Source organism: Varanus komodoensis, unplaced genomic scaffold (assembly GCF_004798865.1).
Source record: "Varanus komodoensis strain SLA01 unplaced genomic scaffold, ASM479886v1 scaffold63, whole genome shotgun sequence".
In the NCBI taxonomy this organism is placed as follows: domain Eukaryota; kingdom Metazoa; phylum Chordata; class Lepidosauria; order Squamata; family Varanidae; genus Varanus; species Varanus komodoensis.
Window position 1 is genome coordinate 598,062 of NW_025336259.1, and position 23,886 is coordinate 621,947.

Genomic DNA, 23,886 nt, shown 5'->3' on the forward strand with positions numbered 1-23,886 from the left:
TTCAGGCCTCACAGTTTACAATTCTCCCCCCCCCCCCCGCCGTTTAATTGTATATACACCTAAAATGTTTCACGCAGAACTCTCCATGCATTGCTGCTCCGCCCAGAGCTGGACCAGCACCATCGCTTTAACCCCGAAGTGGTCCTGGAACTGGCTGGCCCCAGTGTTTCCTTTGATTTACGGGGCCATGGTGGCTTAGCGGATAATTATTTTTTCCTATTTGAAATTTGTGTGCTTAATCTTGTTGTGAGTCACCTTCAGTTGTTTTTGAGAACCATGTCTAAGAAATCTAATTTGCAGTAGTATTAATAATGAGGAGGAATTGGGACGACAAAGAATTTGTGGCACCCTACTCGGCAGTTTCCGTGGGATGGAGCAGAAATTGCTGGACCCCTTTGGGAATCCCCTCACCAAGTAGGAGCCAGAGCCCCCACTTCCCCACTTGGGCAGGCGATCCGGAAAGAGATAAGGATTGGTGATACTGACTGCCACTCAGAAATCGAGGTGAATCGGCAGGCTCACATTTCCCCCGCCTGCCTGCTACCACAGTGGCCCGCCAGGGTGGCCACAGGTAATCCAGGGAAGCCCCGAGATGCATCCCAGCCGCTTTGCCCCGGCACAGGAGGCGAGGTGGCAGCAGCAGTGGTCCCTGGCGCTCACGGAGGCCTCCTGAGGGGAGCGAGGGGGTGACGGTGGAAGGGCGAGTGGGGAAGGGAAGGCTGGCCCTCGCCTCCCCCGCCAGGGGCACCTTCTGCGCACGGTTCTGCACCAGAAAAGTGCCAGCCGTGGCTTCTCAGTGCGGAGGGCTGCTCAGCACCCTGGGCAGAGGCCTCCCTGGCTAGAGAGAGCCAGACTTCCCGTCCCTAAGCCCTGCCTGCCGCATGCTCAGCCTCGCTCATGGCAACGTACCGCCGCCTGCCTCCCATTTCTCTAAGTCTGTGTGAAACCCGTGTAACTCGCTGGGTGTTGGATCTCTGCCGAAGGTCCTCTAGGTGCATCCCGAATTCTCCGGAGAAACCTTCTCTCGGGGCCGCTGCGTGCCGTAAGCGAAAGAGGAGGCCCTCCGACGTGCGGCTCCTTTCCCCTAATGGCACCGTTCTCCCTGCAGAGTTCAGCCCAGCTGTTCTGCAGCTGCCCGGCCAGGTGACGTCTTCCTTCCAGAGGAGGCGCCCCGAACAGGCCCCCTGGCATTGCTCATCACTGTGCAGACACTCGAAGCCAAGCAGGCATGAAGTCTGAAGGCAGAGACGGACGGCGCGAAGTGGCTTGCCGGCTGCACAGAACAGTCTCGTTCAAAGTGACCTCTGCTGAAATGTGGCTGCTTTTGTCTCCCCCCCGCCCCCCCGCCCCCGCAGGGAGCCTATTACACGCAGCCTGTGTATGCGGCGCAACCTCACGTCATCCATCACACCACCGTGGTCCAGCCAAATAGCATCCCGCCTGCTATTTATCCGGCTCCAGTGGCTGCCCCCAGGACCAACGGAGTGGCCATGGGGATGGTAGCCGGGACCACCATGGCCATGTCTGCAGGTGAGCTAAAGCGGGGAAGGGTACCTGTTTCCTTAACCCTGCGAATGCCGGAGCCTTCCCCAGCCCCAGCCCCTTCAGTCTGTCGTGGGCACAGTTGCTCAAGCAAAAGCGGCACCAGGCGGATGCTCTCAGTGGCCATTCAATGCATCTGCGGGGCACCAGGTTGGAGAAGGCTGCTGCCGAGTCCGGCATTTTCTCCTTGGAAGGTTCTTAGTTGTCTTTGCAGAGCTGTATGTTTGTCATAATATCTGTGTCGGACAGAACTCACGTTCCTGAGCATTGCTTCTTTCCCGAAGCATTCCTAGCCCAAAATGTTCTTCTCCAATGGCTTTCAAACTGTGATGGAAAACCCGCCTGCTGAAATCTCCAGAACTGGAGAGGAGGCAGGAAGGGGCTCCCCCGTAAGTGGGGGTGGGCTTCCGTTACCTGTAGTCCTCATGTCTCCCCGTGCCTGGCACAAGAGAATAAAATATCCAAAATCCTAAACTGTCAGAAGAGCTGCTCCTCTGTGTTGACACTGTGGCCGCCAGCAGCCCCACAAATCCATGTCTCCTCCCTTTTGAACCCGTGCGTCTGGGATGTGGACCACGTCACCCAGTGCCAGGGGTTGCCAGATTCTGCCATGATTTCGCTTCATGCGTCACCTACCGTTGTAGCCACACCTTTGTTTTCTGCTTTGGGTGCAAACCAGACAACGTGGGGTGCAAGTCTAATGATTGCGTGCCATGGGGGAAAGTGGACACATGATGCCGAATTAAAGAACTCTTGCAAATTCACCCAAGTGTTGCAATATTTGCTTTAGTCCCAGGATTTGGCTTTTCTGGGTGCAAAACTTGGTTTGTTTGGCTACAGGGATACCAGAGTTCTCCTTTGCGGTGGTCATGGATTGAATATCTCCACCACGCTGCTGCCACACCTCTCTGCCCTGTCCGGAATGGAGTGTTAGTGAACCCCTGTTCTCGCACTTTCCCACCAAGTTACCTTGTCTGTATTTCTCTTGGCTTGCTCAAAGGATGCCTCCCGCAAAGGGTCGCCCAGGTGAAGAGCAGGGTCGGGTGCCTGCTTCGGCAGAAGCAGGTCCTGCTCTTAGCCTTCCCCACCCGCCTGGCTGCAGATCGCTGCAAGTTGCGGGATGCTGCTTTCTGCAGAAGCATGCACAGAATCGCCCCCGAATCGCCCCCTTTCCTGCTCCTTACCCCGCCCAAGCCTTCCTCTTTCCCCTTGGCTCCTTCTGGTTGTTGCAAGGGATGCTGTTTTACGCCACACAAAAACAGGGAGACGTGATCCTTCTCACAGTGCCTGGAATTGCCTGGTGAGTTTGAGAAATTCAGAGGCTTCTTAAGGGCATTCATGTTCCCCAGAGTAGGGAGCAGAGGGGCCCACTGTTGAGTATTTACATTATTAAAATGTGTAATGACTTGATTTGGTTTTAATGAGAGATTGGCACCCTTTTCTTGTCTCATTTTCATAGCCAGTGGTAGGGAAATGCTCAGATCTGTAGGATGAGAAGCGGAAATAAAATGACTTCCTTTATCCTCCAGCTCCTGGGCCCCCTTCCTGCCTGGTGGACCCCAAAGGCAAGCCCTCTGCTTGTCCCGGCCCCCCGAGTCGAGCTCTGTGCCGGGCAGGCCCCAGGTGCCGTGCGCAGCCCTCTTCCCCCAGATGGGGATCCACCCCGTGCAGTGCCCCCCCACAGGCGCCTGCACCTCCAGGTGGCCCGTGTCGGCGAGTCCAGGCGCCCTGCTCCCGCTTCCTGTGGGGTCCGGTCTCCGGCGCCTGCTCCCGGCAGAGGCCTGAGGTGTCCGGAGGCCCCCGGCTGCCCTGCCCGCCGTTCTGATTCTCCGTCCCTCTTCCAGGCACACTGCTGACCACACCGCAGCACACCGCCATCGGAGCGCATCCCGTCTCCGTGCCGACGTACAGGGCTCAGGGGACCCCGGGCTACAGCTACGTACCTCCGCACTGGTAATCTCCCTGGCCAATGCATGTAAGTGCCAGGAGGGGCTTCCTGGGGGCGGGAGGGCGGGCCAGGGGCTGCATCCAGCGTGCTCAGCCCAGCTCCCTCCCGGGTCTTCCCCGGGAACTTTCTCCAAAGGCCAGGTCAGACAAGAGTCCTCGGAGGGGGAAGAGCCAAGAGCGGAAAGGAGGAGAGAAGCCGGTTTCAAGTGGCTCAGCACCTACGGAAGGAAGTGGGGGGGGGGGTGCTTGCGGGAAAGCGGCTTCCTCCCGTTCAGCCCCGTCAGAGGGAAGCCGCGCAAGGCCCGGTTGGAAGTGATGAGGAGGACGGGTCTCCCGCCGCTCTGCCGCTTCCCCTTGGCTTGCCGCGTTTCGTCCCGCCCCGCTGCTGAAGCTCTCGGGGAGGTTTGCACAACCCATTAAAAAGAGATGACATAAATGCAATACAGTAAAACATCAGAAAATCAGGGGGGAAATTAAAATGTTAACACTGCTAAAAACAGATAACAACGAGGTAGAAAAAAATAAATTATGAAGGCTTGTGTGGCTTCTTAGGAAGGATCATGAATCAGATTGCCCTGAAGGGGGCTGGGAAGCGGACTGGAATCAAGTCTGGGGAAAACCGGGGATGCCCCCCCCCACCCCCGCGCTGCCCGGCCCTGCCAGGGGGCCAGCAGGGCAGCCGTGCTGCAGCTCTCGGAGTCGAAGGCCCGCGGCCCTTTTTGCTGCCGCAGTAGACATGGCGTACCTGGGACTCATGCCCAGCCTGGTGCCAGGCGCAGGCCAGTCTCCTCTGGCACCCGAGGGGGTGGCATCAGTTTGGGGCTGGATCGGAAGAGCATCCTTTGGCCGTGGCACACGCTGCCCCCCCCCCACTCCCTCCCAAGCAGAGGCAACGGCTCAGGAGGAAGAGACGGGCGAAGGGACTGGCCTTCCCAAGGAGGGTTGTTTTGCCTCGACCCGTTCAGAGGTCTGCGGACCGTTAATTTGAGCTCTTGACATCTTTGAGTCTGCTCCTATGATTGTTGCAATGATCGGTTGGTTTTCTGGATTTTGTAAACCACTGAGTAATATTTTTTGTGGGGAGGGGGCTGGGGCAGAGGGGGGAAGGGTATAAAACCCTCAAATCAATTAAAAAATGCAGTATTCTTACAGGACGTCCTTCAAAACCTTCGAGGGCAGGTGCTTCTATGCCCTCGCTCAGCCTCTGGGTTTGTTGCTGAATCGCCTCTGGCCACAGCGAGCCTAAAACTCCCTTTCTATGATGAAAATGCGTGTTGCTCTGAGGCTGTTTGTCAGTGGGTCGCGTCCTTCCTTTTTCCTGGCACCCAGCGACATATTTAGCCCCTGCTTCCAGATTCCTCTGTGCCAGCCAAGGACAGGCAGGACTGCTTGAGGCACCCTCTCCTCTTGGCATCAGCAGGGAATTGGGTTATCCTTGCGGGGGCGGGGGGGGCTGCTCTCCCCAGGTCCCACGGTGTCTGTGGACACTCCTTGGGCATCCCCTGCTGATAAGTGTAGTCTGTTTTCCTGTAAAATTTTAAATCATGGAATCATAGCATAGTAGAGCTGGAAGGGGCCATGAAGGCCATCAGGTCCAACCCCTGCAGGACACCAATTCACACCACCCCACTCAGGTGGCCGCCCAGTTTCGTTCTGAATGTCCCCAGTGTGGGAGAGCCCCCCACCTCTCCAGGCAGCTGGTCCCACTGCCATCTTGCTCTGACAGTGAGGAAGCTCTTCCTGATGCCCAGCCTGAATCTGGGTTGTCTCAGCTTGAATTGATTATTCCGTGTCCTGCACTCTGGCACCAAGCAGGAAGAGATCTTGACCTTCCTCTCTGTGGCAGCCTCTGAGGTACTTATGAAGAGATCTCATGTCCCCCTCAGTCCTCTCTTCTCAAGGCTGAACATGCCCAGTTCCCTCAGTCTCTCCTCACAGGGCAGCGTTTCCAAACCCTGGCTCAATTTTCTTGCCCTCTCACGCAATTGTCCAACACCTTTATTTGGACCACAGCCTCCTCTTCTGCCTGCAAGCCCTAAATGCAAAACTTGGCTGTGACTCGGTGTCCTGCAACAGCAGCCGGTTGGCCTCGGAGGCCTTCACGGCCCCTTCCAACTCTACTCTTCTAGGATTCTAGGAGCAAAATCCACCTAGCCATCCCGCTCCCCCCCCCCGCCCCACGGAAAGCGCCAGCGTTTTGCCGCAGCCGCAGGGCTATTTCTAACTTCTCTGCACGCTTCTCTCTTCCTCTCTTGCAGATCTGGGAGTCAGACATCGTATGCAACAACTTGAGTCTTACCTGGGTGCTGGAGCGGCTGTCCAAAGGCTCCCGGCCCGCTAGCAAGAACAACAACGAAAAGTGCAAGGGTCACTTTATGCATCCTTTAGGGTTTAATTTTTTTTTAAGACAAACCTTTTTTTAGTTTATTTTGTAAAAGCTGCTTCCTTGTCATTGACCCCAGTCTCTGGCCCCCTTCTGTTCTTCTCTTCTCGCCCCACAGATTGGTTTCATGCCATCCACTGATGCGGAGCAATAGTGTGCTTTTTTATGACCCCCCCACCACGCCCCCCCCCCCCCCCCCCCCCCCCGGCCCCGAGCGCAGGCGGCCTTCGCCTCTCGCTTTTCCTCCTTTCAGTGTTGTGAACGGCCCCTGAGGTGGCGCATTTCGTTCGCCAGGTCCGTTTTGGGTTTGCTGGCAGGAACGGGTGATGTTCAGGGCTAGAATAAAAAAGCACAGGGCTGGCCTTCTTCCCACGTCACTTCCATTGGCATCTTTCCTCCTCTCTCTGTCTCTCCCACACACATATATATATTCCATAACCTATGAGAAAATTGGTGTCTTCCAGATAGGTGTCTAAATTCGATTTGCGGTTCATTAGCTGCTTGGAAACTTGGAGCTCATCTCTTTGTTTGTAGGAGTAGATGGAAGGACCAAGGACCGTAACTCCCCTTGTGTTCTCGGGATCAGGCTGGCTGCGGATCGTTCAGGGGTTTGGCTCACGTTCACCACACCGTCATGAAGTCCCCGAGTCCCCAGCACAACAGGAAGAGGAAAAGCTGAGGGGCATCGGGCGTCAAATGACCAGGAACCTGTTCCCTGGCTTTGTAGTCCCTGAGCTGTGCTTCTAATTCAAGAACGAGGGCGAGGGAGGTGGGGGAGGCCAGGAAGGACTGCCGCGCACACCAGCACTTGCCGAACAAATGCTGCACCTCAGGGTGCAGCTGTGAGAAGCTTGGAAGCCACTGGTCTGTGGTGACCAGGACTCCGTTTCTTGGCCAGTCCACTCAACCAAAATGGACTAGAATAGGATTTGAATTCCTGATTCCCCTCCAGCCAGCTTGTCTTGTTTGGCACGTGCTGAAGCTCCCGTGTGGAGTGGCCCCAATTTCAGGTTCACCCCACATTTGCTCTGCACCCGCCCCCAAGGCAGGCTCTCTGCAGGATTCACAAAAGCCACATTCCCAGCACATGATTTTGGTTCCGTGGAAGGGCCCCAAGATGCTTCTTTTTAGTACATCTTCAAGAGAGATCAGTTGCCGCCCCCCCCCCCGCCCCAGCCACATCGGTGGATCGCTTGGCATCGCTGTTGACGGGAAGGTGCGGGGCCTCTCTGTTGAATAGTCAGTCCTGAAGCCCTTTTTCCCTTGGTGGAAGGGCGGCTTTGAAAGCTGCTCTCCCTCCTTGAGGAACCCTCACTGTAAGAGGCAGCTGCAGCATCTCTCAGATGCCACCCGTCGGGTGACCGCATGCCTTTCGGGCTCATGACCTTTTGGGGGGCACCAGGCAGGCCCTGGCAGGTCTTGGGCAAGGAGAAGGGCCTGCGGGGCAGTTTCTAGGTGTCCAGGGCAAGTGCTTAGGGGAGAACCATCTGATGGGGCAGCTCCCCGCTTTGCTTCGGTGGTCTGGAATGCCCCAGACCCTCCCTTGCGAATCCTAGATTCACCAGGGCAGGTGTCTCTGCACCCTTTCCAGCACTGGAGAAATGGCAGGACCAACGGGTGTTTGTCAAGTGAAGGGGGAAACGAGCAGCGAGGAGACTTTCAACTGAGTGCGGCCGAAGGAACGCTCTGTATTCACAGGGACGACAGCTGCGGCTTTCTAGTATGCTAGGTAAACGACCACTGCTTGCTCACGGACCCGTTCCCGGCACTGGTCAGGAGGCTGCCTTCCATCTGCCGGGTGCCTGGTGCCAGGTTGGCGCTGGGCACATCTGAGCTGCAGGTCGCTGGAAGCGGAGGAGGGCCGGGGTGAAGCTCCGGGCCCTGGCAGGTGTGTTGGGCAGGGCAGTGGCTTAGCAGGAACGGAAGGGTCAGGCTGGGAGTGGGTCGGAGGTGCGGAGCCGTTCTGTGCGGAGAGAAGGCCGCCGGGTCTAGATGGCATTCCTTCCGGTCATCGTGGCAATTTCACTTCCTGGCCGCATCTTTCAGAATGACTCCTGAAAATGCTTCCAGAGACCAGCACGAGTGTGTGTGCATGGGAGGCGGAATCCCTGAGCAAAGGAGTTCTTCTTTTCCCTGTGCCAAAGAGACCAGCAGTGAGTCTCTACCTCCAGGACCATAATTGGCTCTTGGCACTCCGTCCTCAAGGCCCCTCTCCATTAAACAAAAGTGTTAGAAAGACCCTCTGTTGGGAGAGAACCCCCCCCCCCCAGGCCCTGCTCTGGCAAGGGCAGCCAGCCCCCGCAGTGGGGCAGAGACGGCTGACCGAGGGCAGGTGTGCCGTACCTTGTCTGGGACTTCTGTGGCACGTTCCACGTGTCGCCGTGGGCTTTGACGGAGGGCCACCCTGCGGGCAAGGGCAGAGGGGCTGGGAAACGGCACTCGGCGCGCGGTGACGCTTCCTGGTGGCAGGAGGGGGACCCCATCTGCGCATCGTGGAGGGCGGGCAGTGGCGTTGACCGAGCCCGGCCGCCGTGGCCTGGCGCTCGGCACAGGCGGGTCCGTGCAAGGCCAGAAACGCTTTGAAGAGCCCAGCCCGCCCCCCAGGGGTGGGGGGTGACTGCCAGCGGGGGCCCTGCCCTGTGTCCTGCTTCCCCACTCCATCAAGTGCTGCCCGCTACCCTCAGCAGCGCTGCTAGGAAGGGGCTGAGCTGCCGCGGTCCAGCTTTGTGAAGGCAGCTTGAAGTAATTGGGATCCAATGTTTAATAATACAAATAATCTTTGGAGCTCTGTTTGTATATAGCTGTATAAAGTATATACTTTTGAATTTGACAGGAAAGCAGTTGGGGGAAAATGGAAGTCGGGAAAGTAATGTTGGGGGCGGGGCGTTGAAGGGCCAAGGATTAACGAGTGCAATTAAGCTGGGGGGGGGGGGCTTTGAGTTGTGGCCAGAGACTGAAAAGATGGACATGTGTTTCCGCCTTAGGTGGCTCTCCTTTGGTGCGGTCTTGTTTCTCCTCCATCATGTTTGCATTTCAGGAAATAATTATGGTTCATTCGCAGAGATTAACCCCATTCCCCTCCCCTGTATGACTGGACAAAGAACATGGTGGCGTTTCCACCCGCTTTGCGATGCTTCATCGCCAGGCCTTCACAGCCACTGGTGCAGGTTATCGCTGCGGCCAAGCGCCCCGATAGCCTCCTTTCCGGGCACGAGCTGTAAGGCGAGGCTCGGAAGAGCCAGGCAGTCAGAGAAGGCCTGTGAAACCTTTGCACCGGCCCATGTGCGCTCGAGAGGCGCCTCCCAGCCGCGGCTCCAGCAGCACGGAACTGCCTGCATGAGTAATTGCTCCTGTATTTTATGAACCATAACCTAGTCAAAACTATTATTGTTGTTATTATTATTATAATTATTATTATTTTGCTGTTCAGATCTGTAATTTAAAAGGCGCTTTTTACCATAAGTGTTATTTAAAGTTTTGTTTAAATGATGGATGTCTATTATTCTTCACGAGAGGAAGTTTAGGGTTGTACAGGTCGGAAGCGTCTTCAAGAGACAGGAGCACTTCGGGACACGAGTCCGTGGGCTTTTGTTCACGAGCAAAAGCGTGCCAGATCCCCCTACCCCCGCCGCCGCCGCATCCTAACCCAATCCTAAGACTCGTTTAAACCAGTGCTTAAGTGGACCATGACGCATTCACTTCCCCGAGAGGGTAATGCCTAGAGACAGATCGAAGACCTCTATTCATGCTGATTGCAATGAGCTCCTTTAATGGGCCCCTCCGCAGGGAGAGCTCTCTGGAGGTCACCGCCTGTTCAAGGCGTTGTAGACCTAGGGGTCTGCTGGGGTCTCTCCTGGTCCCACCCTTTGGGCCTCCACCCACCAAGCAGGATCGGTGTACTATTTTGAACGAGGCCAGCTTCAGCCCGTGGCCCTTAGCCCAGCAACCTTCGGGGTCAGCTGTAAAAATGCGGACTAGATTTCCGGCCCTGTCATGCACACATTTTCCCCGCAGGGAAAGCTTGCACCCTGGGTGGCGATGCGATGTGATGCGATGCTCGCTCCTTGGAGGAAAGACCCCTCCGTTCCCTGCAGCAGCGGAGCGTCAGCGATGTCCTTCTGCGGGGGCACACGGACCGGAAAGGCACCTTGGCTAAGTCTGTGTCTGGCTCGCGGCCGCGTGTCGTGTCCGCAGGGGTCTCCTGCTGGTCGCTGCTCCAGATGGCGCTCTGCCTACTTATGGGGAAGTGCTGACTGACCGAGGGGGCGCAGGAGTCGCCCCGGTGAGCAGCCGAGCCACCTCTCTAAGCCACCCCCCATCTCAGTTACCACTTCGGCGATATCCCCATCTTTGTTAGTGCTGTGATCACATTTGTTCCGGTGAAGTTGGATCTCTGCACTTTTTACTGTGTGTGCTTTCTCTCTCTCTCGCTCTCGCTCTCTCTCTCTCTCTTTCTCACACAACACACATCTTAACCTACACAATACCTTTCCAAGAGAAAAATATGAAACAAATAACACCAGCTTTAAAGTAGCAATAATGCAATTACTGTTTTAAGACGTCCTGAGCTTCCCCCAACATAGGCCCCGACAGAGAGGATGGCGGGGTGGGGGAGAGGCTGGGTCCAGGCGTTCCTTCTTGTCCTCTGCTCTCCAAAGCGTTGCGGGTTCCCTCTTTGTGCCATGGCAAATTTGATGCTGATGTTCCTTCCAAACAAACACGGAGCAGTCGGACTGGTGACGATCACGCCTTCGTGTTTCGGTCTTTGAACTGGCGGCCACTTAAGCATGTGGACACTTTAACAGCCCCCCCCCCCCCGAGCAAAGATATTCGTGTCATGAGATCAGGGCAGAATAAAGTCTTCTAACAGGACGCCTTTTCTCGGCCATGGGCTGCACGGGTCTTCTGAAAGCTCTTCAACAGGCCCCATTTGTGGGAACGTGACTTTCGGGTGCATCTTCTTCCGAGGAGCTTGGCCTGGGGTCTCCCCGGTTAACCTTACAGCAACCCCACGAGGTAGGTTGGGCTGGGAGAGGGCACCTGTGTGGGGATTTGCGCCCCGGTCCCCTCAGTGCGTCTGTGTCATTCTCACTCTCCAGAGACTGGGGGACGACGAGGGAGGGCGATCGCTTCTGGACCCGAGTGCAAGGTCCTGGCTTCCTTGAGCGCTCCCAAGTTAGGGATAAACATGGCGGTGAAGGGTTTGTTGTTCAGTCGCCCTCTTCAGTGTCTGCGCTTGAGCGGCAGCTGCATCGTTGAAAGGGTGGAAGAAGACAGATCTGAGCCCGCCCTTGATCTCGGGGCCCTCTAGCTCTGCTCCCAACGGAGGCCCATGTGCCACGGCTCTGCCGCTGCTTCTCCCGCTCCTGGTGGCCGTGGTTGCCTGGGTGTCCTCCTGACTTTCCACAGCCAAGCTGACGAGTAAGATCCAGGGCTGCAAATAAATTCCCGCGCGGCTTTGTGTCGGGGTTACAGTTTGCTGGGGAGGATTGTGAGTGCCTGGCCTGGGCAGGACACCCCCCCCCCCCGCAAAGCGAGGTTGACTGAGCCTCCTCCCGAGGAGGAATTCTGGAGCTTCCGCTCTGGCCATGATGCCCGTTAGCCTAAGCCAGGCCTCTCGCCATTGCACCAGGAAGCCTGGCGATTTTCCTACATCCTGTGGACACACCTGAGGAAAAGGGGCGAGTGCTGCACCCAGGAAGAGGGAGAGAAACAAGGGTTAGTTGTGTTAAAAGAGCCCACAATTGTTTTGTTCGAGACATCTGCTGAACCCCCCCTCTTTCATCCCACATGGACTGTTCACAGGCCCACCCGATCCATGGAGATGGCAAGCAATAGAACTGAGTGAGCTGTTGATAAACCTCAGTAAGACCCCAGAAGTGCAGGCCTTGATTTTTATCCGGCTGTTACCCAGTCAAGTGTCCCTCCGTACCCCCCCCTTTTCTCCCCCAGCCCTCTCTTTGGCCTGGCACCCCTGGAAACTTGGAAACCGAGTCCTCCCTTGCTCACACCAAGGGCAGAATGTGAAGCGCGACCAAGTGGGGCTCCCAGTGAGAATCCAGCCACCCCTAATTCTGCTCTTGATCACTGCACATGGGGCAGAGACCTTTTGCTCTGGATGTGTGAAACTCTGTGGGAGAAGAGGGGAGGCAGGTCTAGGATTTTAATTTTTTTAATGGCGGGCTTCACAGGTTGGATAACCTGGTTTTAAATTTTTTATTGGAAATTCAGCAAAAATGTCTTCCAAGTTTTAACTCCAAGGACGTAACCCTGGGCAAGAGAAAAGGGCCGTTGCATTCAGTCAGCCCCACACACTCAACTTGTGAATATGAAGTGTACATCCGTATTATCGTTACTTTGCTCTGAGGATCAATTAGTGATCTCCCTAACAGATTTAAGCCAAGAGTTTGTAACTGTATGATATTTACTGTAAGATGTAGAGCATTGGATAACTATTAAAATGTTTCCAAAAAAAAAAAAAAAAATACAACCTACCCCAAGCCATTGGTTCTCCGTCCTTTGGAGTTTGTTTGTGCGTTTGTTCAAATTGTGCTGCTTGCCATATCACCTCTCAAGGGGCCTGATGGTGCGGTTTAGCCAGTCCAGCGGCTTCCACACCAGAATCGGGTCTCACCTTTCAGACACTAGGGAAACGCTGCATGTTTTGGCGGATGGTTGCGAGGCAGATTCTCGTCCGTGGATGTTGCTCCCTGGTGGACATGACTCTCTTTGAACCCACAGATCAGGATTGGGGCCTTGCGGCCTTCAAGATGCCGGGCTTCAAGTCCCACGGCATGCTCAGAACTGGGGGAGTTTTAGTCCACCAACGTTGGCGGCTGAAGGTCCTCGGAGGGTCACACGAGACACGGAGACGCAACAAGGGTGTCGCCCCACCTGCATCCGTCTCTGGGATCCATCCGCATCCCTCATACAGGCCCAAGTCGGGACAGGGGGTCCTGCCCATGTGATCGCGTCTCCCACCTTCTGCTGGGCTGCGGCAAGGCCACCTCGGTTCAGGGGTGTCTGGTTGGTTGATGGACACAAACTGCTCTGTATGGTGCCATTCCCCAACCTGGTGGCCACCAGACGCTCGGGCCTGCCACTGCCATCATCCCCAGCTGGCATTCTGTTGGGCGTGATTTGCCATGCCAGCTGGGAATGCTTAGAGTTGGAAACATGCGAGTCAGAAGGGGTCTCCTGGGCCATCTAGTCTGACCCCCGGCTCCAGCCGGCCCCGCTCTTCACATGCCCACCACGTTAGCATCTTCCGCCATGCCGGGAAAGCCCCAGGAGGAGTTCAAGCATCGTAGCCGAGAGCAGAGGGAGAGCAGCCAGCCTGGCGAAGCCTGCGGTTTCACCCTTCCCTTGCCGGGCAGGCCTTCCAAGCCGGCTTGCCAAGAGCTTCTGGCACAGCACCTCCGCTGGACCACATCCGCTGTCCAACTAAGCTGGCATCTGCCAGATGCTTTGGGGAGGTCCACAAATGGGGCCCTCAGGCAGTTCTCCCCCCCAGTAATGCCCCCCCCCCCGCAATTGGTTTTCAGGGTGCTTCGGAACATGGGAGCACCATTAATTCAGCAGCAGGCACAAGGGTGTGACGCAACAACTTGTGTTGCCATCGTGAAGTTTGCTGGTCCTAGTAAAAGAATCTTTTCTAGGGATACACTGGTGCTGACCAGTGAGGGGGCCATGTAAGTGCCAGTACATAAATCTGGGGTTTCTGTACAACTGCGGGAAGCCAAACGGGGAGCTGGGGAGCTGGTTTTAAAAGAGAAGCGAGATACAGTGGGCATTGCAGAAACCTGGGGGAAGGAGAGAGCCGGTGGGGTGCTGGCAGCTTTGCACGTAACTTCTGTGGGAAAGGCTGGCAGGGGCAGCTGTTGGGCTCTCCACAAAAGGGGCCATGGGGGCCAGAGGGCTGGATGAGGCAGAGTGCAGACTCTTGCACAGAAGGTGACAACAGCTAAGCTCCAGAACCTGCAGCTCCAGGAGTGTGTTGTCACCCAGACCGGAATGCCCAGGGCGATCCCCTGGCCTCATTCCCCATCTCCTGGACATTGGTTAGTGTGAAGAAAAGCTTTCTACTGCTTTCCATGCAGACTCCTGGTATTCCCGTCACACCCAGGGCTCTGTCTTGTGTAATGCATGTGTATTTAGGCATGTAATCTAGTTCTTTACAGCATTTACAAATACATGGCAGTCCATTAGGCTGAATTTCTGCCCCCTACCTTTTACATTTTACTAAAAAAAAAAAACAAAACTGAACTGAACCAAACAGAACAGAACAGAGCATCACTGAACACAACAGGATTCTGGCTCTTTTGATATGATAAATAAAGTAAATATTTTTGTGTTAGGAAATACAGAGCAGCACAGATCAGCTAAGTTTGCATTGAGTACCAGGAGTAATGAAAACAAATATAAATGAAATCTACTAGGAAAAAACAGCTGTGTGGTCAATCTGGGCTGATAAAATCAATGTTACCGTAATTATAGGTTGATGTGGGAAAAGTTTAGTCGGAAGATGTGGTTAAGAAACAGTGTGGTGTAGTGGGACTGAGGCCAGGGAGGCCTCCACGTGAGGAAGCCTCACAAAAGGGGTGCCTTGGCACCCCCAAGTCGGCTGGATAAAGGCATGTGCCAATTCTGACAGGGCGATTCCCTGTCCCCCGGTCCCAAGTGACCGTGCCCGGGAGCACTGGATCACGGAACCAATCGGAGGTAAGGCAGGCCTGGATCTGATCCCAGGTGGGTTCGCCCAGGAGGAAGCGTGGGATGCAGGCGTCGCCGATCATAATGGAAACAGCGACCACAGCGCTATCAGATCGAATGTACAATTAGTGGGAGGATTGCTAAAGAAGTTGAGCAAAGTCGCAGCTGACTTCAAAAGAGGAAGCTTCTCTGAAAGGAGGGAACTGGTAAAAAAGCAGTTGAAGCGGTGAGGCGAGAGGGTTAAATCCCTGCAAAATGCCCGAAGAGTCCTCAAAGCCTCCCTGGGGACAGCGTGTCGTCCCACAAATTGGGAAAGGTGGTGCGAAGTCCAAGGAGTCTCCAGCAGGGTCAAAATGTAGAGTCAAGGAGGCTGTTAGAGAGAAGAGGGCTTCCTTTAAGGAAGGCACGTCTAGCCCATGTCAAGAAAGCAAAAGGGAGCACAAGCGGCAATGCAGGCAGCCAGGAAGAGCAGTGAAGATGCATTTTGAGGGGCGTATCGCTAACAGCATCAAGGGCGATGATGAGGAGGTCTTTGACTAGATCAGAAGCAAGAAACAAACCAGAGAAACAGTTGGAGGATCATGGAATTCAGGGAGCACGAAAGGAGGGTGAGAGTGGATTTCTTTCCTCCATTCACACAGGATATCCTTCACACAGGATGCAGAACAAATAACTTTTTCACCATTATTTATTCCTGAATGCAATCAGAGGAATTAAGGCAGGTAGACATGACAAAAGATGAAATTCTCAACCTTTCTGACAAACACTAATTTAATAAACCATGAGGCCCAGAGGGTATCCATCCTGGAGCTCTTAAAGGGCTCAACTATTAAATTGCTCACTTTCTTACAAAAATATGTAGCATGTCTCCAAGATGAGCTTCCGTACAGGAGGACTGGGAAATGGCCAGTGTCACACCAGTGTTCTTTTAAAAGATCTGGGATGGTTAGCTGAATGTCTGATCTGGGTAAATTGGTTGCCAGCATTGCTGAAGGCAGAGGCAGGGAGGACACCGAGGAACAAGCCCTGTTGAGAAAAAACCAACACGGCTTCCACCAAGGTCAGCTCTGTCCCACTAGCCTATTGGGGTTCTCTGAGTATGTCAATAAAGCGCATGGGCAGGGACTATCTGGTTGATATGGGAAGCCTTTTGACGAAGTCCCTCACCAAAGACTCCTGGGCAAACCTAGTAGTGATTGAATGAAGGCAAGGAGGAGTCGCCTCTTAAAGAACACAAAGGAGAGTAAGCGAGAACCTTGCAACCTTCAGAAAACACAAGAAAAGCCCTGCTGGATCAGACGCCAGGTCCTTCTAGGCCAGCGCTCCACACACACGGTGGCAAACCATCTGCCCCAGGATCCCTCCAGCAGGACGGGTGCAAGGCCTCCTCCCCAGCAACCTCTGCATGCAGGCAGGCCACCTCTGGCGAAGGAGGCAGCACACGGCAAGCAAGGCTAGTAGCCACTGGCAGCCGCTCCTTCAGGAATCAGTCTACTCCCCTTTTAAAGCCACCCAGACTGGCAGCCACCCCCACTTCCCGTGGCAGCCAATTCCACATTTCTGCCACCTACTGTGTGTAGCAGGACTGCCACGGATCTGTTCTAAACCTCCCACCAAGCCACTTCAGGGGGTGACCTGGGTTCAAGTGTAATGGGAGAGGGAGAAAAATGTCCCCCTGACTACTTCCTCCACTCCAGGCATTACTTAAAGCATCTCTGTCCTTTCTCCCCTTACTCACCTTCATAAATAATCTGGAATTCGGAGGAAGCAGCGAAGAGGCCAAGTTTGCTGATGACACCAGGTGGTTAAAACCAAACGGGACCATGAGGAGCTCCAGAGGGACCTCTCCAAGCTGGGAGGACGGGCATCCAAATGGGAAGTGCAGTTCAAGGCAAGCAGGGGCAAAGTCAGACGTCTTGGGACAACCCTACTCCCCAGCTTCAAGCAGAGGCTGATGGGATCTTTCCGCGACCATCCTGCCCATCTGAAGCGGCAGCCACGCGGGAGCTCCGCCAGGGGGCAGTATGGAACCGCAGTGAATGCGATGCCAGGCAGGCTCCAGCGGGCGATGGGGGGGCAGGCGCCCCCCACCCCCGGGCAGCTGCTCTTGCGCGTGTCTCGGCGAGCGAGGCACCAGCCCCATAGAAAGGCCCTAGCTGGAGGGCAGCGGCAGCACCCACTGCTTCCCCTTCCGCCGGTTCTCGCGCCGTCCTCATCCTCAGGTTCGGAGCACTGGTGGCTCCAACCGTGAGGGCTCCAAATTGCTCATCTCACAGTGCAATTCAACATTCTCACAGTTCACCAAAATTACAAGCCATTAGAGTTAATGGAGCAAAATATAATACAACTTTGGGTGCGATTCTATGGCCTCCAGGCCTTGTCCAACGCATCTATGGGGGGGGGGCAGGGAGGAACATTTCATTAATAAATGGCTGGATGGATGCCGTAAAAGAAGCTGCAGCCTTGAATTTGGAAGATATGAGCAGGGCTTCCCTGGACAGGACTTTCTGGGGGGGGGGGGGTGGCATCATTCATAGGCTCTCCATAAGCCTGAGGTGACTCGACGGCACATGGCAACCGCACTCACAGGCCTGTCCAGCCCAGTCGATTACAGACACCTCTGCCAAACGGGTGCCCTCCAGATGTTTTGGCTTCCAAGTCCCATCTTTTGCACCCAGATGTTACATGAACATTACAGGGTGGCCGACTGCAGAAGCGGTCACTTAGACATTGAGTCAAAGAGGGGGTCTCGGAGGCTTCACCAGACTTCTCCTTCAGAGTCCGCCTCCTCCTAAATGATAACCCCTCCTAGTCCCACGACATCACGTTGCAGCTCTGTCCCCGACCTGTTCAAGGACCGCTTGGACGCCCCTTTTCCTGCCTTTTGGCATGAAGGCTGCAATGCCTCCGGCAGCCAGGAGAGGGCGGCAAACGCCCATCTACGGAGACCATCTCGCTCTTGCTTTTTTTCGGCGCAGGCCCGGTAGGGATGGCGAAGGGGTCGCCGCGATGCGATGTGTCATCAAACCTGCGGGACACCCGCCAACAGACTGATGGCTTGGCCTGTTGTTAGCGCGTGATAACAGGGGACAAGCGCCCCGTGCTAAATCGGGACGCTGGACACGCATGCAGGCTCTCTTCACCTGCCAGCCTCGGCTTTCTAGGTTGGAAGGATAGGACTCTGATGCGCTGCAGGGCGAGGAGATGCTGGGCAGTGGACGCGGATCGGGCCCTTCTCGCCCGAGACTGCAATCCCGTGCATGCTGGAGCCCAAAATCGCCTGCAGCTTTCAACAGTCCTCAGGCAGCCACTCCTGTTGCCGGCTTTTTGCTTGTTCTAAACTTGCATGGGATTCCGCATTTAAAGAATTAGCCGTTCAGTTTTAAGGGTCCTTTTGCACACTCCTAAACTGAACAATCGGATGCCTTGTCCCTGGATACAAAGCCTTCCCAGGAAGCTGGGGATGAGAATGAAAACCATCTAATCGAAACCCCCAAAATGCAGATAATTTTTAAAATCCCAGCTCATAGAACCAAAAGGATAGAAGCAGAAAGAGCTGCAAATCACTGCAGAAATCAAAGGGTTTTAAAAGATGAATCGATAAAAATTGAGTAATTTGAGCAATTTCTCTACAGCACACACACATTTATTTAAGCTGGCATGTTTAAAGTTAACAGAATAGGGACAGGTTGACCCTGGGTATTGTAGTGCAAAACTGGAGGTTGCTGGGAATGTAGTGTATACCTGGAAGTCACCACAGCTCTGATTTAATCAGCTCTGATCTGCCAAATCCAGCCATCTCCCTGCCTAATCCTAATCCTGCCTTCTCTTTTATTAATAATAATGATGGCAAGAAGGCCGCTCCTGTGCAAAGTCTCGTCCCCCGGATTCTGTTATCTGTTCCAGCCCAGAAAACAGGCCCGGCTTGCGAGGCTGGGCAAGCCAGGAGGGCAGTGCACATGGTGTGCCAAAGGGCCGCGTGGCCTTGCTTTGTCTCCCTGCTCCCAGCCTGGATGGTGGATGCCCGGAAACGGCCACGGTGGCGTGGCCCAGGCGAGGGACGCCTGCAGCTTGTGGGTGGCACGGAGGGGCCGGAGCGAGAGGGCACGCCGGCCAAATCTGCAGCCCGAGGGCAGACGTCTTGTCCGTGTCCTATGCCTCCTCCAAGCACCATCTGCAAATTTTCCCAGGAGTCCTCCCTAATTGCAAAATTTGGCAACAGTTCGCTAGAATATGTCTTCCAATGCCTAATAAGCAACATGTGTGTGTGTTTGCATGCGACTTTATTTGATTTATTTAATTTATTTGAAGTTTTCCTATGTCATCCCATTACAAAAAAGTCTCTGGACAGCTTACAAAGGACCAAAAAACCCCAAAGAACAAAGAAACCATAACAACAACACACTGCATCCTAAAATAGTGGTAATAACAAGGATACAACCAATTAATTGTTAAAATGGCGGGGAACTAGAAAGGTCTTCGCCTGATGCTGAAAAGATTAGAGCGGCGGTGCCAGGGGAAGCTCCCTGGGGAGCATGTTCCACAGTCAGGGAGCCACCACTGAAAAGGCCCTTCTCCGAGTAGCTACCCTCCGGATTTCCTTCAAAGAGGGTTCCCGGAGAAGGACCTCTTCCTCCGATCTCATGGGGTGGGAGGGCACATAGGGAAGAAGGCGCTCCTTCAGGCATCCAGGACCCAAGCCATCTAGGGCCTTATAGGTCATCACCAGCACCTTAAATTGGGCCTGGACTTCAATGGGCAGCCAGTGTTTATCTATTTGTTCATTTAAGATATTTCTATACCATTCAATTAGCGTGATGCTCTCAGAATGGTGTACAAAATATAATTAAAAATCTACCAAATAACAGATTTAAAACAGACTTGCCTGCTATAAATCATCCATATAATGGTAACATTTGACAGGCACATATAAACAAACCACGAACAAAGTGATATGTTACAATACAATACATAAAACAGCTATTCCACATGCACCAAAGCAGTTTCAAATCAATATAAAACCAAGTCATATAATCAACAGTTAAAGTGCTGAGAAAATAGGAAAGTTTTGACCTGGCCCGAAACATATATAACATTAGTGCCGGGTGTGTCTCCCTGGGGAGCTGCTTCCACAGACGGGGAGCCACAGCTGAGAAGGCCCTTCCCCTCTCAGCTACCCTCTTTGCTTCCTTCGGGGTGGCTCACGAAGGAGGACCTCCAAGGACGATCTTCGGGTCTGGTAGGTGCATATGGGAGAAGACACCCCTTTGGCTTTCCTGGCCCTAAGCCCTCCAGGGCTTGATATATTAGCAAAGGCACCATAAAGTGGGCCTGGACTTGAGTTGCAGGTGATGCACCTGTTATATGTACCGGGTGGATATTTTATTTTATTTATTATTTATTAAAACATTTTTATGCCGCCCCATTCACCGAAGCCTTGGGGCGGCTTACAACAATAAATGGTTTATATGTTCACTTCTACTCGTCTCCATCAGCAGACACCCTGCCCTGTTCCGTACCGACCAAAGTTTCTGGGCCATTTTCAAGGGCAGCCCCACACAGAGCGCATGACAGTAGTCTAAACGTGAGGTTACCAGCGCATGGATCGCCACTGCCAGTCCAGATAGAGATGAGGCTGGGAAATCAACCTCAGTTGGCAGAAGGCGCTCCTGGCTCTGGATATCACCTGGAACTCTGGGGACAATTCCAGATCCAGGAGCACCCCCGAGCTCTGCACTCTGTCCTGGGGAGGGCGGGGAGTTCAGCCCCATCCAGGACCGGGCAGGTAGCATCCCCCTCGCACTGGATCAGGGGTTCCCCCTACCAATAACACCTCCACCTTGTCTGGATTAAGCTTCAGTTGATTAGCCCTCATCCTGTCCATCACTCTGCACAGCCACCGGTTTAGGCTCTCGGCTGCCTCACCTGGATGAGGTGTAAACAAGAGGTAATACTGAGTGCCATCAGCCCAAACCCAGATGTTTCCTCTGGTCCTGCCTTCTAAATGACTGAAGTGCCTCTCCTAGCGCTCAGTTACAGCAGCAAGAGTGGACATCCAAAGCACGCCAACATTTTGGGTGTTTGGCCCCACCCCCTTTTCCTCTGGCCACGCCCACCCCTGCGTGGGACCCTTGAGCACTTCTCTGAAGCAGAATGCGGGTCTCGGGCCGAAGGAAATGCAAACGCTCCACTCGCTCCACTGCGTCCCCACCGCATCTGTTCCCTGGGTGAGCAAACGGCGTGTGGTGTCTCAGCGAGGTGGGAAGGCCTTTCTCAGATCCTCACTGGATGACCCTGCAGCCAGCTGGGTTCTCCTCTCCATCACGCTGCCTCACCCCACTGGGTTTGCACTGGATCTGGGCTGCTCTGCAAGCCAGGACCAGAGCACCCACCACGGTGTTTGCAGGATCAGCCCCACCCCCTGCAGGGGCGCACCGTCGACCGACGAGCCCCAGCTGGGAGTCCCGGGAAAAGCGACGTACTAAGCGCAAGCTCCTTCCTCCAGAGCCAGCGCCTGCGTGCAGGCCCCCCCGCCTCCCGCCTTGCCCTGCCGCCTCAGCAGCGCTTCCCCCGCCTGCTGCTTTCCTGCGCCGTCGGGCCACCCCTGCCTCGCCCTTGAGGCTGCTCTCGCCTGGCCTCTCTGCCTCGCCTGGGCACCTCGCCTGGTGGTGCCGCCTCAGCAACACAGGGGCGCCCGCGAGACCCGGTTCCACTCCTGCCCCTCGTCTGGCCGCTGCCGCATCCGTCTCCTGTTGTCTTGCGGTGCCCCCTGGGGGGCATGTCCCCCGCCCTGTTATTCTGGCCAAGGGGCCCACACCCGCTTGCCCCCTGGTCCTGGACCCTCGGCTGGCTCTGACGGTGTCCTTGGTCTGCATTCCTCCCGTTCCTGACCTCAGCCTGTGGCGGGACTGGGCTTGGACTTTCCATTGAACCCTGCCTCTGGACTCTGCCTTGCCGGGAGTCCCGTCGCCCTGCTCCCGGGGCCTCGGTTGCTCTCACCTTACCTCTGCTTGCCTCTGGCCACCTGTGTCCAGGCCTTGGACCCCAACAGGCTGCAGAATGACCATACGAGAAGATGGAGATCCCCCTGCCCTGCTGCCCCCTGGCCTTTTGCAGGAAGAACCCCCCAAAGACGCAGAGGCTTGGTCTCGGGAAGGCTAAGCACTCGTGCATCCTTGTGCCCCCCCCACAATATGCAGAAGCCTTCCCGTCGCCCCCAGCCCCATCAGCCACCTCTTGTGCTCTGTGTCTCTGATGCTAGTGCCAAGTCCTCGTGCTGAATCTGAAGTAGCCTCACACCAGTAATGGGAAAGTATAAAAGGTAAAGGGAAAGGTTTCCCCTTGACGTTAAGTCCAGTCATACCTGACTCTCGGGGGTGGTGCTCATCTCCGTTTCCTGGCCGAGGGAGCCAGCGCTTGTCCGCAGACGGTCTCCATGCTCATGTGGCCGGCATGACTAAACACCAAGGTGCAGGAACGCTGTCACCTGCCCACCGAAGTGGCACCTTTTCATCCACTTGCATTTGCAGGCTTTTGAACTGCAAGGTGGACAGGAGCTGGGACGGAGCAACGGGAGCTCACCCCGTTGTGCAGATTCGAACCGGCGACCTTTTGATCAACCAGCCCAGCAGCACAGCGGTTTAAACCCCTGCGCCACCTGCAGCCCTAGGGGATAGTATAGAAAAGCTTTAAATAAAATAAAAATATAAATTATACAAGGCTCCCGAGTCAGGGACCGGGAAAGCCGCCTGCAGGCCTCTCTGGAGAAGCTGGAACCACACTGGCCCTTTGCAGACAAGAACACTGGCCTTTAACTCTTCAGCTGGGCAACATCTCTCCAATCCTGTCCAGTCCTGCTTTAGGGGCGGTGGAGCTTTAATGGGGACGCTGGTTTGGAGAGGGTGTGTTCTGAGTTCCACCACAGCCCCTGCTAAAAGAAGCAAAGAGGGGACACCCAGCTGCTCCCTATAAATAAATAAATAAATAAGAAAGCGTCCTCACAGAGTGTTCCCTTTGGGACTGACCTAGATTTTTATTTATAATCAAGAATGGCTTAGAAATTGGACATGAGCAAAGAGGTGCCTCTGCGCAGACCTTCCCTTCCCTCGGTGCTCTGACAGGACATACAGAAAAGTACAAGCAGTCTTGTTATATTGAAAGTTAGGGAGGGGGGGGATGGCTTTCCTGGCACCAAGCAGAACTTGATGTTCCCGTTGATTTAAAATAAGGGTGAAATTCATTTTTATAATGCTAAAATGTCTGGCAAATTTCTTATACTTAAAAATTGTAGCAGCAAAAGGTATACTTGCTGGCTTCCCCTGCAAAAAGGTCAGTTTCCACTCCGATTTTGCTGCTGGTGGCAGAGGGAGTTTTTGGAAATTTACCTGCGCACTCGCAGGATCTGCCTTCCACAAGAGGAAGCAACCTTTTATTTTATGAAAGGAACCTTCTCTTTATTTATTTTTATATTCTTTTCCTATCCTGCCTTTTTTTTCTTTCAAGGAACTCAGGGCGGCTTCTGTAATTCTCCTCCTCCTGGTCTCCAACTTATCCTTGTAACAACAACCTTGTGAGGTAGGCTGGCTGAAAGTCTGTTACTGGCCCCAAGTCACGCGGGTGGCTCCATGGATGGATGGAGCCTAGCACCTGGACCGCCAGAGTCCCGGCCCCACACTTACCTGCCGCGGAGACCCTGGCCCGTTGCCACACCTGTCCCTCGCCACCTGACACGGCCAATGTGCCTGAGCAGAGCAGCTTTCCCAGTCTGACCTGAAAGTCACCGGCCGCTGGCCAGCCGGGCCCCGGGGGAAAGGGACCAGGGCTGCCGCCGGGCCCCGAAGGGCTAGGGGGCTCGGCTGGCCTCCGGGGCCGCTGGATGTGCGTTCGGCAAGCTGGCGCCACACCTGGGCCCGCGCACGGGAGGTGGGCCTGGCACCTGCCCACCCTAAGGCGAGATTCCACACCCGGCTCCCACTGCCCAGACTCCCTGATCGTGGGGATGGTGGGGGTTGCAACCCGCCCCGGGCAGCGGTGGCGTCCCGGTGGCCTCCCAGCCCTGTGGTGCGATGCAGTGCGTGGCGGGCCCTCCTCGCCTCGGCTGCCCCCGCCACAGCCCCCGCAACACCCCAGGGCGCCCCAAGCCCCCCTGGGGACGTGCTTGGCCTCCTGTGGGCCGGGCCGGGCGCTCTGTCTGGTCCCGCGCGAAGGGCGGAGGATGGCGGGGAGGCGCGGGGCCTGCTCAGCGGCCCGGCCCGGCCAGGCACCCCTCCTTCCTCCAGAGCCCCCCACGGCTTCCTCTCTGC

The 23,886-nt window shown here is 55.1% G+C and overlaps 1 protein-coding gene across 4 annotated transcripts in view; it reads left to right on the forward strand.

Annotated features, from left to right (window-relative positions):
- The window catches only part of FAM168A (family with sequence similarity 168 member A), a 150,991-nt gene extending 140,409 nt beyond the window's left edge, over window positions 1-10,582 (forward strand). For all 4 annotated transcript variants that reach the window (XM_044450139.1, XM_044450136.1, XM_044450138.1 and 1 more), the window contains 3 exons: window positions 1,356-1,530; window positions 3,387-3,517; window positions 5,748-10,582. In XM_044450139.1, coding sequence (XP_044306074.1) covers window positions 1,356-1,530; window positions 3,387-3,499 — 288 coding nt within the window. In that variant the 3' untranslated portion in view covers window positions 3,500-3,517; window positions 5,748-10,582. The remainder of the gene's footprint in view (window positions 1-1,355; window positions 1,531-3,386; window positions 3,518-5,747) is intronic.
- The last annotated feature ends 13,304 nt before the right edge of the window (window positions 10,583-23,886 follow it).